At 45.7% G+C, this 18,459-nt stretch overlaps 1 protein-coding gene across 4 annotated transcripts in view; it reads left to right on the top strand.

Annotated features, from left to right (window-relative positions):
* Positions 1 to 18,459, top strand: part of LOC147901018 (protein ENHANCED DOWNY MILDEW 2-like) — a 68,816-nt gene that overhangs the window by 20,169 nt on the left and 30,188 nt on the right. For all 4 annotated transcript variants that reach the window (XM_087375385.1, XM_087375388.1, XM_087375386.1 and 1 more), the window contains exons 11-14: positions 3,010 to 3,555; positions 3,700 to 3,850; positions 4,552 to 4,653; positions 4,850 to 4,942. In XM_087375385.1, coding sequence (XP_087231511.1) covers positions 3,010 to 3,555; positions 3,700 to 3,850; positions 4,552 to 4,653; positions 4,850 to 4,942 — 892 coding nt within the window. The remainder of the gene's footprint in view (positions 1 to 3,009; positions 3,556 to 3,699; positions 3,851 to 4,551; positions 4,654 to 4,849; positions 4,943 to 18,459) is intronic.

Raw genomic sequence — 18,459 nt, 5'->3', positions numbered from 1 at the left:
AGCAGCCTCCTTTGCTGCTCCACCAGGCCGACCTGATATGCTGGTTCCCCTTGCCATTAATGCGCCTTGTGCAGGCCCTCTGTCCCACAACCTGTGCACCTCTTTTAGGGGCCTGTTCCAGCCCGTACAAGCACACTTGCTGCGCCTCTGCCAGGCTGTTGTGCTGCCCATATGACAGCCCTTTTAGCCATCTTTTCTTTCTTGTGAGGTGCTGCCCATGTGGCAGCCCCCTCCCTCTCTTTTGTCGTCTGATCCCTACCCTCATGGCAACCATCATGTTGCCCATGTGACCATCTCTTAGAACATAGGTCCACCCCCCCCATGCTCTCCTCATATGGGGGCTTACGGATGGGGAGGTGACCTTTCCAACACTTGCATCCGTCCGCCTTGTTTCATTATCTCAGCTAACACAAGAGTTACAGAGAGAAAGAAAGGAAGAAAGTCTATTGAAAGTCATTGGAAGACCAAAGTGTCTATAAGACTAAAAGAAACTGATACAATGAGCTGAGGGGTGGAACCGCTAAGCGGGCGTCAACACCCATGACGAATACAAAAGAACACCCATAATCTTGATCATAATAGTGTTGATACATAGGAAGAAAACTCTCCGAGCTCATGAAGTGGGAGCCGCAGGGGCGTCAAGCCTAGGAGGGGGGCGTGGATGTGCGAGGCTGTTGTGGTACCATTAAACTTGTGATGGAGTGTTGGCGACTGTTGACATGTGTAGTCCGCTGTGGTCTCCTGGCTGCTGCGTTTCCCAAGGATGGAAGAGTTGGTGATGCAAATTTCACCTTGGGAAGTTTTCGTCCATGTTGCGGCCTGTTGGTATTGTGATAATTCTTTTATCTTAAGTAACTAAAATGAAATCGTTTAGTCTTCACAAGCAGGTGTAGCTTGAATGAAGAAATTTTGGACTACTTTTTGATTAAGCCTTCTCCTTTAGTGCTAGCTTTCGTCATGGCTGAGTTTGCTCTTCACCTCTGGAGTGCTGATAGAAACTCAGTACGAAGACTTTGTGTAAATGGGTGCTTAAGTATGTGTGGGTGTGTGGATTTGTATGTGTGAGAGCATATATTTATACTATGCTCTACACCCATTGTTAGCCGCTGATGACGTTAGTGGGGATGTCCTTGCTATGCATGATGGAGTTTATGGTTTTTAAGCTTATGAGTGACTCTCTTGAGATGGAAACTGCACTGTGTTGGATTTTTAGAGGATGAGTTTGGGCATGTTCTTGGATTCATCTAGATATATGTGGTCTCGTGGCTATAGCCGTGCAGCGAACAAGTGCCATCGTCACTGTTGTGGGTCATGCCTCTGGTGTAATATCTCATGATGTCATCTATGCCTTAGTCGGCTAACAAACTTGACATGTCTTTGGCTCTGGCTTGGATCTTTGCAGCGGCCGTCTCTGTGAGTCTTGTTGATTGGTGATGTCTGGTTGGAAAACCTTAGTGATCATGCTGTGAGTGGAGTTTGGTTGTGTGTCCTGACCTCACCTATGTGGCCTGAGCACTAGCTCTCATGGATGAAGGCCGCCAAGCATCTCTGGTCTAAGGAGGACATAAACTGGATAGGGATCCAAAACCATACCTAAAAACGTAGTGATAGCGACCTCTAGTCTCGTAGTACACATGGCATTTGAACGCGAAATGCTCCTTTGATTCTCTCTCTCTGTAATTGCATAAGGTGTAGATGCGACCCTCTCTAGGTATGCCCTCTGTTCGACCATTCTCAATACTGAGAGGGTGTTATGAGACTTGGAACTGCCCGACTGAAATCCTCTGGGAGTGTGTAGAAGTTGAGCTTCACATGGAAATCATGAGGTGTCAACCAAGTCTTGAATGTGTGTATCTGCAAGAGATCCTCTTGGATGAGCCTGGTTCACCTCGTGATATGTGAGTGGGATAGAGGGGGCCTCAATGCTATACTTGAAGGGAGGTAGCTTGTCTATGTGGAGCCCCAGGCTCTCAAACAATCTCCATGTCCAACACCTCTGGTAACCCTTTGCCAGTGCCACGGAGGAGGATAAAGCCAACCAAGGAAGCCTATCTTGCCCTGTGGTGCAAGATCCATATCGTCTAATGCGGTAGAGATATGTGATGACTTGAAATGCTACATGGAGCGGTACCCGAACTCAGCCATGACTACCTGATGTGGGACTGAAGGCTTACTGCGAATCAACCGTGAAAGCATGAGAACTTGAAGCCTCTCAACTCGAGCTCAATCTATCTCTGATAGATCTAGCCCCCAACAAGGGACTACCCGCCATGGGAGGAACAATTAACACAAAAACTACAGATCTTCCATGATGCAGGGGGAGGAAGTTGAGGCGGGGGGGTCGGATCCTAAACTCACATTCATATGGATAACTTTGGTGATTCATTAGCATTGCATATCAGAGCCATAAACCTAATGAATGAGACATTTAATCATTTACGAAGTAAAGCAGCCTAAGATGACATCAAGGTAATAATTTCCAGGATAATGTTGTTGAAAAAGCGGAAAATCTGTACAAAAGGTTGTAGAGATTCAATGCCAAATTTCAACCTTGAGTGCCTTCAATTGCCAACACAAATTGGACCTGTTACTTTAAATCCTCTTCCTTAAGCACTTCATCAAGAACATACCAAATCTCATCGTCATCCCCCCTGGTCTCTCTCGCGCGGTAAAACCAAGGTCATAATCTTCAACGGGTCCCAGGCAGCCATGCACAAAGAGCACTTCACCTTGGATGGGTTGCCAATGGAGGTGGTTGCATCCTACACATACCTAGGGGTCCTTTTCTCTGGCCCAATCTTTACAATGCGACCAGCATTACAGGCATGACTAAGCAAGGGTTACACCGCACTAGCCAGATTGGGCGACAGTGCTTTCATTCTCACTTCCAAGACCCTTGGACCGAGACTCTTCTCTTTAACTCTTTGGTCTGACCAGCAGTTCGATTTGTTTTTAAATACAGATTTGTCATTTCGGGGGATACTAATTCAGACTTTTGTGCTTTGGCAGACGACACAAAATCAATTCTAAGTTGGGAACGCCTATAAGGGACCATGTGAAGTTTCCTCCTGGGTCTCTGCCATCTGTTAAGAAACCAGTGGTCAAGGCAGATGTAGAAGCTAGAAAGAGCAAATTAAGTAGGTCAGATTCTCAGACAAAGAAACAAGAGCAAGACTCTCATGCAAAAAGGAGCACGCCTGACTGGAAAGATGCAAGGAAACCAGAGGCTTCTGGTCTAAAGAAAAAGCTTGACTCTTCCATCAACCAGGTCAAGCCAGATGTATCTCGGCCTTTGAAGTGCAAGCCAGTCCTGGATAAATCAGTCTCACGGTCCATGAAGAAGTCAGATGAACGTGTTTCATCCCCTACCTTGAGTAAGAGCAGGCCAGAGTTAGATGGTTCTGCCAAGCAGGAAAGGAGTTCAGTACCTGAACAGAGACACATTAAACTGCCAGTTTCTAGGGACTCATCCATGCAGGAATTGCAGAAGAGCAGCATGCCCTCTCCATTTGGTGCAAGAAGAACTAACTTGATTGAGACTGAGGTTAGGAACATGTAAGTCGGATGTATAATTTCTTATCTCTGCTTGAATGAAAATTTCTCGTTCACCTAAAATTAAGCTCAGGGTTTAATAAATGAGTTATATTCATCGGAGGATGTGAGAGCTAGTTTTTATATTCATTTTTGATTGGTGGGTAGGATTGATGCACTTATTGAGAAGTCAAGAAATTCTGTGACTATTGAGAGTGTGCAAAGGAAACATGATACGCCCAGCTGCTACAGACGCAATCCAAACATGAAGAATCCTGACAAGAAATACTCTTTGGTGAAGATAGAATCAATAATACGGGTAATACTCAACCTTTCTTACTGGGTATTGCTTCCGCTACTCTATCTGCTATACAAGCACGTTCTCAGTTATTTTTTTCAAGCATTAAATCAAACAGTTTTTACCTATAAGTGTTGTGCTTAGAGTTGTTTACTTGCGCTTTTGCGGAGCAGCATGCCTGTAGAGGAAATGTTGTTATAGAAAGGAAGTCCAATATAACTGCACCTGATTGGAAAGACTCAAATGCTATGCATTAAATGAAGGTCAACTTCCCTTGAAAATGTGATCACATAGGGTGAAATTCTAATGCAATCTTAGTGGGCCTTTATATTTATTAAAACCCAGCATGCACATATGATCTATGGTGTTTGTCCATATGCTATAATCCAAGAGAGACATGTCCGTGGATGTCCTGTGTAGGCCCGCATGGAGATATTATTGTGTCAATTTATTTGAGCTTGCAATAGATGCACCATGCTCTTTGGTTTTTGCTGCTTTTTCCTGGGTGGGCACTTCAAACATTTTTAAGTTACTAGTAGGTACTGGTTAAATCCTGCAGGCATAATTTCCTTAAATGTGGATAGCTTTGACAGTCGAGAAACAAAATTTTTCCCTCTATCTCCTATGGTTTTAATGAAAACCCTGATTAATGTTCGTTGGCTCTTTTTTTTATAAAAACAGTGCAACCATTTGAAGTTAAAGTGGTACTTTTGACATGCCAGGGGATGCGTAAAGCTGTGGAGACTTTAGATAGTGGTGGCAGTATCGAAGATGCACAAGCAAAATGTTCCCCAGATTTTATAAGGCATTTAGACTTATGCAAGGTGTTACTTTTTTTGTATATCTGTTTAAAGAATAAAAACATTGTGGAGGACAGAATGACGTGTATGTGTGTGTGTGTGTGTCCGTGCATGCGATGTGTAATATCTATATCTATCTCTATGTGTGTGTGTGTGTGTGTGTGTGTAGCAGTTTGCAGTACTGGTCTTACTGTAGGTAAATCTTTCTTGTGGTTGGCAGAATGATTTGAAGGTCTATCTTGCCCCATTTTTACACGGTTCAAGGTACACGTCCTATGGTCGGCACTTTACAAAGACGGAAAAGCTTGAAGAGGTATGTGCAGAAATGGTTCATTCCTTGTCAGTGTGGTCATATATTACTTCGTTTCTGTGTTCTATGAGAGCGTTATGTTTGTTCTGTCAAGATGTATGGGATCCTTCTGCTGTGGCCATGCTGTCACTCCATTTTTTGAAATTTGTGCGAATTTCCATGCATTTAATAATAACTACAGGTGTTGATTCGCGGCCCACATAAAAGGTCCCAGCACGGGCGGAGCATGCTGCCCAGGATATATGATCCACCTTTAAAGAGGTAGGGCAGGGTAGCTGTGGTCGTGCTGGCTGGTTGGGGATGTCAGAGAGTGTGCGCATGAGTATGCCAGATGGTTGCGTCTATGAGAGAGGGGATGTGGCTCTCCGCTCAAGGAACTTGCGCTGGAAGTTCTTGGAGTTATTGCTAAAGAGAATGTTAAGGGGGAAGCCACTTAGTGGACATCAACACCCATGACTGAGAAAACAAAATAGAAAATAGAAAATGCCACTACTACTGAGCTACATTAGAGCCTAGATTTGAACTCTTTATTGAGGGCCTGGCCCTCACTATAGACTGCCCATTTGCCGTCCTTTCAGGTTGCCTTCACCTTTGCTAACTCGATTGCCTTTTGACTCAATTGGGTTCCAATGAGTTGGTCTACTATCCACAATCTCATACCTCAGAATGATCACTATTAAGGACTCATTGACCACTTTGGACTCCAGATTTGATGCAATTGCTTGAATCACACCCGACTGTGAAATATATTGAAAACTACTACTTATGTGGTGTTCCTCTTCATTTTTTGTTTGTGTTAACGACAAGAATGACTTAAGTGTGTTTGAACACCAAGAATTAAAGTCGTTGAAGTTATGTACTGATGTATTTCCAGCTCAACTGCCAGAAGGTTTACTTCTAGAAAGGACAGTAGATATAGTCCTTGGCACTCAGGCTATAAGTATATCACCTTATAGGATGAGCTAGCTAGTGGAGGAGGAGTTGACTTGGCAACTTTAGGACTATGTGAAGCTGGGATATATACGCCCTAGTACATCGCCCTGAGGTGCCTTTGTCTTGTTAAGGAAAAAAAACGGATAGTAGATGGAGAATGACTCAAGGGGAATCAAGAATGATGCTGCAAGATCATTTTTGCAAGATATGCAAGAGATGTTGCAATTTGCTAAGGAGTCTATTAGAAGTGCCCAAGATCGGGATAGAATAGACATCGGAAGAAACGATGGTATTTTTACGAGTTCCTAAGGAATGTAAGAGTCTAAATACTGTTAAGGTTAAGAAATTATCTCCTAGATACGTGGTCCATTTCGGATTAGAAGAAGAATTGGACAGGTCGCATATGAACTAGAATTGGCTTCTAATCTAAGAGTTATCCAGTTTTGCATGTCAATAGACTAAAGGAATTATTGGCTGATGAGGATTAGTTGGTAACTCCTCAAGAACTTACAGAGGTTAAAGATTTAACCTTTGTACCGCATGAACGTGAAAGTATTCTTGGATTTTGTGAATGTTAGGTTAGAAATAGGACAATCACGGAATACCAAATTAAGTGGAAGGATAGTGTTGAGGAGGATTCTACACTAGAGACATTGACTAACCTTCAATGGATGCTCAAGTATGTGTGGGTGTGTGGATGTGTGAGAGCATATTTTTATACTATGGTCTACACCCACTATTGGGCGCTGATGACGTCAGTGGGGATGTCATAGTAGCTAGTCCCTGCTATGCATGATGGAGTTTATGGTTTTCAACCTTGTGAGTGACTATCATGAGATTGAAACTGCACTATGTTGTGTTTTTAGAGGATGAGTTTGGGAATGTTCCTGGATTCATCAAGGTATATAGTTTCTGGACTTCCTATCAACATAAGAGTGACTACTTAGAGGAGGGAGAGTATGTCGTGTGCATGGATTGTATCTGACATGTATTATAGGCGCACAAGAGTAGCTAGGCATGCGATTCTTGGGTTGAGTTGCAAGGGCACATATGGATTAGGGTTTTTACTATATTTGATGTACTAGTCCCGAGCCTATATAAGGAGCCTAGGGGTTCAGTTTTCGGTGTGCAAGTTAGAGCGAGTCAAGTTCTACCTTATTGGTCTTGATCTTGGATCGTGTTGCGGATTCTAGCATAGCCCCACGCTGATAGCAGTTCCTAGGCCCTTGGGCGCCACTGTGGTATGGGACGCCAGGCTAGTTGGGAGATGATCAGCTCTTGGCTCGGAGGGGACGTCCTAGTTTCTCGAGTCCTTTTCTCGCATACATCATGGTTGAGTGGTGAGCTAGCTTGCTCCATTCTATTGTTGTTTCTAAGGGTAGAGAGAGAAAGAAATAAAGAGAGAGAGAGAGAGAGAGAGAGAGAGAGAGAGAGAGAGAGAGAGAGAGAGAGAGAGAGAGAGATGGAAAGATGGAAAGAAAGAAAGAAAGATGGATGTATTAACATCCTCGGAAGGCCTCACAGGCCTATGGGACAAAATACAGCAAACGAAAATGAAAACTCACACAAACCACAAGGGCTGAAACAAAGGGCTGAGTAAGGCCCTTGCTTAGTGCTAAATAAAAATCTCAGAGATAAAACTCAGTAGTAGTTGAAACCCGGCATTGTGGTAGCTCGCCGGTGGGTTGCGAAGATATCCCGGATTTGTGTTTGTTGGGCTGTCTCCTGCTGTAGAGCAAGTGTGACACCTAGATATCCAAAGAGCAATATCAAGGGTGACACCTTGTCTTGGGTGATCTCTTCCAAGGAGGGCGGAGATGGGTTGAACCACGATCATGCCTCATTTGCTCTCCGTGTCCTGCGTGGACTCTACATCATGTCGCCCCAATCAAGCAACGATATTCAAATTCTAACAAACTATAAATGCTCAAAGATGATATTATCCAACATTCATGCGAGCCTTAGTGCGCTAGAGCAAAGGGTGCGCTAGGGCTCTTGCTGAGTACTAATGTATTCTAGTTAAATCATAATGATCATAATCAATCAATCAATCTAGTACAAACTGAATCATGTAAGTCACAGAGCTGGGACATGGCTCTCTGGTGAGCTGTGAAAATATCTTGTATTTGCGTCAATCAAGCTGTCTCGCGCTGTGGTGAGGGGGGCGCACCTCGATCTTTGAACTCTCTAGGCTATGGCCAGAGTGACCCCTCGTCTCTGTTGATCCCCACTGAGGAAAGCTGTGATAAGTTGGACCTCAATAGAATATGCTCTGGGCGCTCTGCGTGGTCTGTCTCTCTCAGTGGCACCGTGTCGGCTCTCTCGGCTCATCCAAGTTGCCCTCATATCAGCTAGCTCCTCCTCCTCTACTTTGCTGTGTCCTGGAGTCGACTCAAATGTGTATAACTCTGTGATGCGACGCTGTATCCGGTCAACCTCTGTGTCTTGCTGTCTAGCCTCCTCCTGCTGCTGTCGTAGTAGTGTCTCCCTATGTTAGTGCATCTCCATCAGATAGAGCCCAATGCAAACCTCGTCATGGAGATGTATCAGTCATGATAGTGGGCCAAAGCCACTCCCCTCCAGGTAAAGACAGTGATAGGGCCCTCGGATCTCATAGTAGGCTAGGCAAGTACAAAGAAAATGCTCCTCTGTCTCAGTCCTCAACGGCCCCCATCGTGCATAGCATGCAAATCCTCTATGCTCTAGGTATACTTGTAGCTCTCCCTGCCTCGATCCTCAACTGGTGGGACGAAACCCGCATCTGTCCAATGGCAACCCTCAGTGCATGTGAGACACCTCTGACCTCGAGGTACTGGGGTCTGATGATGAATCCCTCCTCCGATACTCTCAGGAAGTGGCCACAGTAGAATTGGATCTTGGTGGAGAGCTCTTGGTCTCGAGATGTATGGAGCTAGAGGAGATCTAATTGTATATATATAGATAGAGAGAGAGAGAGAGAGAGAGAGAGAGAGAGAGAGAGAGAGAGAGAGAGAGAGAGAGAGAGACCTCGCGGGCCTAAGGGACAACGTGCATAGAAAAGCAAACTCATACAAGTCTCAGTGGGCTGAAGCCAAGGGTACGCTAGGACCCTTGCTGAGTACTACTGAATACTAGTCTATGCTAACAGAATCATAATCATAATCATAATCATATCAATCGAGCTATCGAGGCGCTGGGACGAAATCGAAGCCTGGTACAATGATGGCTCTGTGGTGGGTTGCGAAAATGTCTCGTATCTGCTAGAGAGAGAGAGAGAGAGAGAGTTTATTAAAGTCTTCGGAAGACCGATGGGTCTATGAGATTGTGAAAAACCTGATACAATGAGCTGTGGTAGTGGAGCTACTAAAAAAGCATCCACACCAATGCAGAATGCAAAAAATGCAAAATGACAGCACTAAGTCCTAAGTACAACATAGTCAACATAGTCAACATCATCATCATCATCATCATCATCATCAGTAGCAGGACATAATGATGGATGAGGCAGTGGAGGCATGAGGTCAGCAATAGAGCACTGTTGGCCCCTGAAGGGTGCAGTCCTGGTACGTCTCCTGGTCGTAGCTTTGCATCTAACCAGGGCCACTGTGACCCCCATTAGTCGGGCTTTGACCCTAAACAAGGAGGAGATGTCCCCAAGTATGATTTGTGTGTCAACCCTCTGTCTGAGCTGTCGGGTCATAGGCTCCGGGTCACGGTCATGTCGAGGTCTTGTCTCATGGGGATCTATGTGATTTGGTTGAAAGAACCCGTGATAGAGCTCTGAGAGGTATCAGTTGAGGAAGAAGTCTGCTACTGACTCTGTGCTCGGAGTATCCTCTTGTGGTGTCTAAGCACCTCATGAATGAAACCAGCGAAACACCGTTAATCTGGGTAGGAGAGGGAACGAGCCAAAACCCCATAACTATCTCTGAAGAGGTAGTAGAAACGCCCTCGGATTTCATAGTAAACAAGACACCTGAAGATGAAATGCTTCTCTGTCTCAACCTTTTGCATGTCACACAGTGTGCATATGCGCCTTTCCATGGGTAACTCCTCTGCTTTGCTACTCTTGATACGAAGTCTGTGTGAAGAGACGCGAAATTGCCCAAGAGAGATCCTTAGCGAGTGGGGTAGGTGAATTTGCGTGTATCTTGGTGGATCAATGAAACCCTCCACTGTGATATGTAAGAAGTGATCTTTGCAGAAGCCCAGCTTCACTGGGAGATCACTCGGGCCCAACCAAGTCCGGAATGTGTGTAGCTGTAGTAGATCCTCACAGATAACCTGGTTGACCTCGTGCGATAGGTGGGAGGAGAGAACGGAGTATCCATGCTGTACTAGAATAGAGGTAGCCTGTCCATGTGGAGCCCTAGCCCTAGCCCTAGTCCCATCGCATTTACCTCAACAGGGGACCCATCAAATGCGAACTGCTCCTGGCGCATGACAGCTCGAGACATTGAAGATCATAACCTTGGTTTTACCCAAGTTGACCTTCAAATCATGAGACTCACAAAAGGACTGTAGTGCGTCAAGGTGATTTTGGAGCCCCTCTGTTGAGCAAGACAAGAGAGTCACGTCATCTGCGTAAAGCAATATCTGGATCAGCGTGCCCGCGAGAGAGCAACCTATCCCCCCTGTGTTTGCATCATTGTCTCGAGCTCGTCAATGTAGAGGCCAAACAAGGTAGGTGATAATGGACATCCTTGTTTGACCCTGATACTGCTCATGATCTCGTCTATCCATCCAGATTTTGTCCGGACTCTGCTTGAAATTCGCTCATAAAGTGCCATGACAGCCAAATGATTTCCTGGTCGTAACCTAAATCGTGTAGGCGTCGTATGAGGCGAGCTCTTGGAACCGTGTCAAATGCCTTGCGGAAATCCACAAAGCAATAATAAACCCTCTGCTTTTGTGCCCTCGTCTCCTCAATGATACATCTGAGCGCGAGAATGTGGTCCATGTTCCCATGATCCCGCCTGGAACCGGCTTGTCCTGTTGCTCTAAGTCCTCGACACTCTGCAAATCTGCTGATCTCAGAATCGAGTACTGACGCATAAATCTTGGACCTCACATGTCCAATCATAATGGTCCTGTAGTTCTCTGGGCTCATGGGATCCCCTACCTTGTGAATGGGTGAAATAGTGTTAATGGTCGAGGTGCGTGGAAACCCCAAGCAAACAGCTTCATTAAATAGCTTTGCTAAGATCGGGGCTAGGAGGTTAATCCCATATGCAATGAACTCAGTGCATAGTCCCTCATGATCCTTCGCTCGGCCATTATGAAGTTTCATTACGGCATCCTTTACCCCCCCCCCCCCCCTTAGTGAAGAGGGTGCTGGATGTGGGGTGTGGCATGTGTGATAGGTTAGGGACTGACTGATTTGGGATATCATAGAGTGTGCGTGCATAATCAAATCACACGTGAGTGTTAGTGAGTGGTGAGGGGGACTGTCCCTCTAGAAATCTCCGCCAAAAGTTGTTACTGAACAGAATGTTCAGTAGCTCCTCCTCGTTGCGGTGCGCAAAGAGAGAGAGAGAGAGAGAGAGAGAGAGAGAGAGAGAGAGAGAGAGAGTTTATTAATGTCCATTGGAGACCTAAAAAGGTCTATGGGACAAAAGAGACGTGCTTATACATCAGTACAGAGAGGGCCATAGGCAACCTCCCTGGGAGTATCATCAGATTCCTCCAAGAAAACAAAACACATAGAACATAAAGCATAAAAGGAACTAAGTACTAGGCTATGGAGTGGCCATTACATCAGTTTAAGATTGAGGGTCTTTAGATTTTGTCTTAAATTCTCTAATCATTGCAAGACCATCACGATATACTGCCCATTTTCGTGCTTCCCTGGCTCCCCGAACCTTAGCAAGCTCGGTAGCTTTGTTCTTCAGTTGGGTTCTTGTAAGCTCCTCAGCAATCCATATCTTTGTCCCCTTCAGCTTATAGGATTGTTGTAGAATCCTCTTCCTGAGTGTCTTCGAGTTGAAGGTGATGACAATGTGTCCATTCCTAGGCTATAAATAAACTGGGGAAGACTCCTCTTCATCATCATTCTTGTCATCAGTTGGGCTTGCTGACCAATCAATGGCCGGGACTGCTGCCTTGATTCTGTCGATTGCCTCCTCGAAAGTGTCATCCTCGTGCTGCCAATCGGGTATTCCCCCTATTCGAATCTTCATAGCATTCTCTTTCCGAAGGTGATGTTCTTGGATCTCTATTTGGATGTCAACTTTGGGTTCAGCTGTCACTTTCACCTGGATAAGCTCTCTAACCGTGGAAATCAGCTGTGATGTTGGGGGCTCAGCTTTACATGTTTGCACGGCTGCTGCAATAATCTCCTGCTTCCCTGGGCCTTCCAAAGCTGCAATACGAGCTAGGGCTTGGGTGAGTTGGGACCTCAGGTCTCGCACTTCTTGCTGTAGATGGTAAATCTGCTCTTGCGGCTTGGTCGGCGTCGGGGGAGGTTGAATCTTATACCTAGAGTACGTCCTGTCGAAGGGAGCAGGGGTTGTGGCTACCACGGCGGAGTAAAGCTTGGGGGGATGAGGGGAGGATGGGCTGGCCATATCGACTATCCCCCTTTTGGTTGGACTAACCCCTTGGCTGGGCTTGGGGTACAGTCCAGTCAAGAGTGGGGAGAGGAAGTGGGGAAGTGGAGAGAGAGAGAGGTCTCAAGCTCATCAATGTAGAGGCTAAACAAGGCCAAACAAGGTTGATGTTACAGGACATCCTTGTTTGACCCCAATAGTACTTCAAATCTCGTTTGTCCATCTAGACTTTGTTCGAACTCTACGTGATACTCGCTCGCAAACTGCCATGACAGCCCAAATAATCTCTTGATCGTAACCCAAATCCGACAAGCAACAAAGGCTCTTGGACCTGTATCAAAGGCTTTGCAGAAGTCCACAAAGCAACAATAAACCCTCTGCTTTCGTGCCCTCGCCTCCTCAATGATACGCCTGAGTGTGAGAATGTGATCCATGGTCCCATGATCATGTCGAAATTTGGCCTGTCCAAATGCTCTAAGCCCGTGCATCTCGGCAAATCGATTGACCTCGACTTCAAATAAATCTTGGACATGACATGCCCGATCATGATGGTCCTGTAGTTCCCTGGGCTCATGGGATCCCTTGCCTTGTGGATAGGTGAGATAGTGTTATTAGTCCAGGTGTGTGGGAAGCCAAGAGAAACAGCTTCATCCCTCCCTTTAGTGAAGAGTGTACAGGAATTGAGACGAGGTGTATGTGAGATGTTAGGAACTAGCTGATTTGGGATGTCGTAAAGTGTGCGTGGATAGTCACACTAGATTTAGTGTCAGTGAGAGTTGACGTCGCTCTAGAAATCTCTGCCAAAAGTCCTTAGAGTTGTTGCTGAACAAGGTGTTCAGTAATTCCTCCTTGTTTCGGCTGATAAAGTCCCGTTTTTTCCTACGAACCATCTGACGAGTTCATTAGGAAGGTTGTGTTTGGTTTCGAATGTGAGTTAACGGCGTAGAGCCTTCCACTCATCATTATACCAACTGTTACAAGGGATGGTCCCAAGTGGCGGTGGAGCGAGTAGTGTGAGGGAAGATGTGAAGGGCAGCCTTGTGAAGTGAGTGGGTGATCAGATGAGAGAGAGAGAGAGAGAGAGAGAGAGAGAGAGAGAGAGAGAGAGAGAGAGAGAGAGAGAGAGAGAGAGAGAGGGTTTATTAAAGTCTTCGAAAGATTGACGGGTCTATGAGACTGTGAAAAATTCTGATACAAACAAGCTGTATGGGTAGAGCTACTAAAGGAGCATCCACTCCAATGCAGAATGCAAATGATAAGTGTTGAGTGCTACATAGTCATGTCAGAATGATAAGTGTTGAGTGCTACATAATCATGTCAGAATGATGATTGCCTATTTAACACTAACATCCTCATGATCAGAGCGTCGAGGGGAATGAGGTAGTGAGGGCATAAAGTCCGAGAAAGAGTGTTGGCGTGTGCCTGTAGACGTGGTCCTATGTCGTCTCTTGGTCGTAGCTTGTGTCCGATAAGGGCCACAATGACCCCTATCGGTGGAGAGCCCCAACTTTGAACAAAGAAGAAATATCCTCAAGTGTAATCTACGCATCAACCCTCTGTCCGAGCTGTTGTGTCGTTGGCACTGTGTCACGATCATGGCGGGGCCTCGTGTTGTGGGAGCCCACATGGTCTGGCAGGAAGAACTCAATGATCGAGCTTTAAGAAGAGTCTATCTAGGAGATCTGCTCTTGAAACCTTATACATTCTGAAGACTTTAAAATACTGCAAGACACTCTCTCTCCCTGTCATCCTGCTTCAACATGTATCCACTTGCTTGGTACTATTTCTTTTTGTTTTTCAATAGTATGCTTATTAAGAAATGAAATGTTTTCCTACTGTTGAGTTATGGACAATGGGGACTAGGTCTAGCATTTGAGGGTGGACCCCCTTGCTTGGGGTTATGGGCATTAGTGACCCACAAGAGTGATGTCCTCTCTTTGAGAGGGACATATGGAAACCACACCCCACCTGAGTACCCAAACATGGGACCAAACAAATGCACAGATTGCATACTGACCTAGGAACCATTCAAGAGAATGTTCCCTGAGCTTTGGGTGTCGGCCTGGCAGCATGCCAAGAGTAATGGAGATACAAGATAAGACGACAAACAAATGAGCTCAGTATGGCTCAGTTATGACCTTAGAGTACATCAATAGATAGTCCAAGCTGTTAGGAACCTGTGGGTGCGATCATAATTGAATTCAGACAACTTTGAAATTTTAGGGTTTTTGGGAGTGACACGTGGCAGCTGGCACGTGGCAGACTGCCACATGGAATCTGAGCTGGCAGGTCAGTCCACCTGTCCCACACATGTGGCAGCATGCATGGCAAGTGGCAGGGCATGCAGGCCAAGTGTCTGGCCCCAAATCTGGTAGATTTGGGGCAGGTTGTGGGCTGTCCTCTTTGGGATTGCAGCCCACCAAAAATCTGGGACAAGTGTCCACCTTCCACTCTAAGCCTGAGGGGGGGTTTGAGCCTATAAAAGAAGGCCTCTCCCCTTCATTCCCTACATGAAAATTCGTCACTTTTCTTCTCCCTCCTTTTGGATGATGCAGCAGAACCTCTCCAGCTCCTTGGGTGCAGCCAGCTTCTCCCCAGGCCATTCTCTCTCCTCAGCAGCACTTTCTCTCTCTACAACAGCACATTCTCTCTCTACAGTTCCAGCCCCTCCTCTCCAGAAATCTGCCCCCTCTCAGCTCTTCTGGAACAGCAGCAGCATCCTCTCTCCTTCTCCTAGCCTGGAGCAGCCACAGCCCCTTTCTCTCTCCTGCTGCAGTCTTTCTCTCTCTACTGCAGAATTTCTCTCTCTACTGTTCCAGCCCATTCCCCTTGCAGAAATCTGCCTTTTTGTGCACCTCTGGAACAGCAGTAGCTCCTCTCTTACATCCCCTCCCTTGGGATCAGCATTGGCACTCTCTCTCTACAGCTATCACTCCATAAAGGCTTTCTCTCTCTAGCCTACAGGCTGTTTTTCTAAGCTGTTCTCATTCCAGCCCCATTTCCACACTCTCCTCGCCCAAGGTAGCTTCAGAGGCATCAAGGATTTCATCTACAAAAGGGTCAAGTCACGAAGGGAGCCTGTAGTGTCAAGTTTATCTCATTTACAACACTATTTCATGTTGTTTCTACTATCTTTCTAGAAACTAGTGCTTGCCTCTAATGTTGGATGTAAGTGGTGATTGTTGTAGGCTTCTTCCTTGTGGATTGGGCAAGCCAAGAGTTGAAACCTGAGCTTGGAGTCCTCCTTTTTGTTGTCTACCTTGTACATATGCTCTTGAGTCTTGTATCTAGGTCCTAGGTTTTCACCGAGTTCATCAGTTTGGAAGGTGCATTGCACCTTGGTCTTGTATCTCCATTTTCAAGAATAAAGTGAGCCTGGGTAAAAGGGGGGGGGGGCGTCTTGGCCCCTCAATCATATTGCAATCCAATGATGTCACTTTGTGTTTAAGCTGTATAAGTCTTAACTCTAGCTTAATTGCAATCTCTTAAGTTCAAGTATATGTGTTTGGCAACTCGCAATCCTTTCATTTAAACGCCTCTGCAAAATCCGTTGTCTGAATTGGTAGAAAGCACCGAGTAGTTTACACTCCCTCTCTCTCTCTCTGTTACACACATTCTCTCTCTCTCTGCAAACACACTAGGGCTCAAGACAACATGTCGGGCTGGACCCCCTCGAAGGAATTTCTTACTTGAGTTAAAAAAAACTGTTACTGAATTCAGCGTAGAGCTTTGTTCCAAAATTCACAACATGATTTAAAAAAAAAACAAAGGAGCTCAAGGCTCATTCTTTTGGCAAGCTGCTACTTGTCAAGTTTCTAGCCTAATTCTAATACCATGTCCATGGGTAAAGTCTTCTGGGGTCTTCTTAGCACAGCTCCTAATCGCTCGCAAGGCTCCGCAATGCCTAAGTCTAGAACCTTTCTTATACCTGCAACAATTAAATAAAGCGCATAACCATGGCACCCATTAATTGTTAGCGCTTTGCATGCGAATAATAAACTCTGGACTAATCCTAGTCAGTGTGGGTGTCCCCACCAAGCAAACATGTGAACAAAACATAGAACACAATTCTTGGTCAACCGAAGTCAACCCTCTTGGTCGTAGTTAAGGGGCTTGACCATCAGTGAGAGCGCCTTAATTATGGCGAAGTCTCTCCAACCAAAGTTGGCACACCTTGGTTAGCTAGGCTAATCCTCTTGGCGTGAGCCAAGTCTCGCTGACCAAAGTCAACACTCTTTGATTGAAGTCAACACTTTGATTGCTTGGTTAACCATCTTGGCCGAAGCCTGATCTTCCTAATCGAGATTAGGCTTTCTTAATCGGGATTAAGTATCTTTGACCGGAGTCAAGACTTTGACCTAATAAAGGCAACTCTTTGAACATAATTAAATAAAAGAAGAACTCATTATTATGATCAATAAATGGTCAACTTATGCTTTGACTTTGGAATATTTAGAGTTTGGTGACAGCTCCCGTCTCCGTGATCGAAGTAGATGGTCGTGGTGTCTGATTGCCTCGTGAATGAAGGTGGCTAAGCATCTTTGCTCTGGAAAGGAGAGAAAGCCGGACAATGTCCCAGAATTGTCTCTGAAGAGGCAATAGAAGCGTCCTCGGATCTCATAGTATACTGGGCAGCTGAAAATGAAATGCTCCTCCGACTCAATCTCCTGGATGTCCCATAATGTGCATATGCGACTCTTCTTGGGCAAACCCTCAGCCTTGCCACTCTCGATGTGAAATATGTGCGAAGAGACTCGAAACTACCTAATAGAGATCCTCAGTGAGTGGGGTAGGTGGATTTGTGTATATCTTGGTGGGTCGATAAAACCCTCCATTGTGATATGTAAGCAATGATCCCTGTAGAAGTTGAGCTTTACTGGAAGCTCGTTCGGTCCCAACGAGGTCTTGAATGTGTGTATTGCAAAAGATCCTTACAAATGACGTGGTTGACCTCATGAGACAGGGGAGGGGAAAAAGTTGCGTCAATGCTATACTGGAAGGGGCGAATCTATCCATGTGGAGTCTGAGTCGCTCAAACCATCTCTCTGTGCGTGCAAACTAGCATGTTTGATGACCTGTTGTTGATAGTGCCATAGAGGAGGACAATGCTAGTGTCTGCTGTGTCCAGAAGTGCAATCTCCGTACCCCGTGACCCTATATAGTTAGGTGATAACCTGAAATGCTGCATCAAGCTGACCCAAACGTGGCCAGAATGATCTGGTGAGGAACTAAGAGATTATTGCGAATCATTCATGATAGCATGAGAACCTGTAGGCGCTCCACTTGAGCCCACTCTATATCTGACAAATCTGGCCCCCAACTAGGGCTGCCATACATCCCCACCGTTGGACGGACCAAGGAGTCAAAAGCAAGCCCTTGGTTCGTGGATCTTGAAAATGTGAGTGGAAGCACTGTCTCTCTAATTTGCCCAATGAAGCGTATCCTCTGCTCAGTCGGGCCTGCATCGCCGGTCTCATAGTAAAGATAGGTCCAAAGAGGAGAGCCCCTAGATATGTGTATGGCGAAACAACCTCAACCAGTGACCCGTCGAAAGTGAACTGCTCTTGGTGCATAGCGGCTCGAGATGTGTTGAAGATAATGACCTTGGTTTTACCAAGGTTGACCTTCAAATCATGGGAATCACAAAAGGATTGTAGTGCATCTAGGTGTCTCTGGAGACCCTCTGCTGAGGAAGATAAGAGTGCCACGTCATCTGCATATAACAAGATCTGAATCAGAGTGCCAGCGAGAGAGTGCCCATCCCCCAAGTGTCTGCATAATTGTCTCAAGCTCATCAATGTATAGGCCAAACAGGGTTGCTGATAAAGGACACCCTTATTTGATCCCAATAGTACTCATGATCTCATCTGTCCATCCAGGCCCTATTTGAACTCTGCTTGAGATCCTCTTGTAAAGTGCCATGACAGCCCAATTGATCGCTTGGTCATAACCCAAGTCCTGCGGATGCCTGATGAGTTGGGCTCTCGGGATCGTATCAAAGGCTCTATAGAATTTCACAAAGCAGCAATAATCCCTTTGTTTTCGTGCCCTCGCCTCCTC

Source organism: Dipteris shenzhenensis, chromosome 6 (assembly GCF_047967505.1).
Source record: "Dipteris shenzhenensis isolate YYH24624 ecotype China chromosome 6, Dip_SZ_1.0, whole genome shotgun sequence".
In the NCBI taxonomy this organism is placed as follows: Eukaryota; Viridiplantae; Streptophyta; class Polypodiopsida; order Gleicheniales; family Dipteridaceae; genus Dipteris; species Dipteris shenzhenensis.
This window is presented reverse-complemented; position numbering and strand designations above follow the sequence as displayed.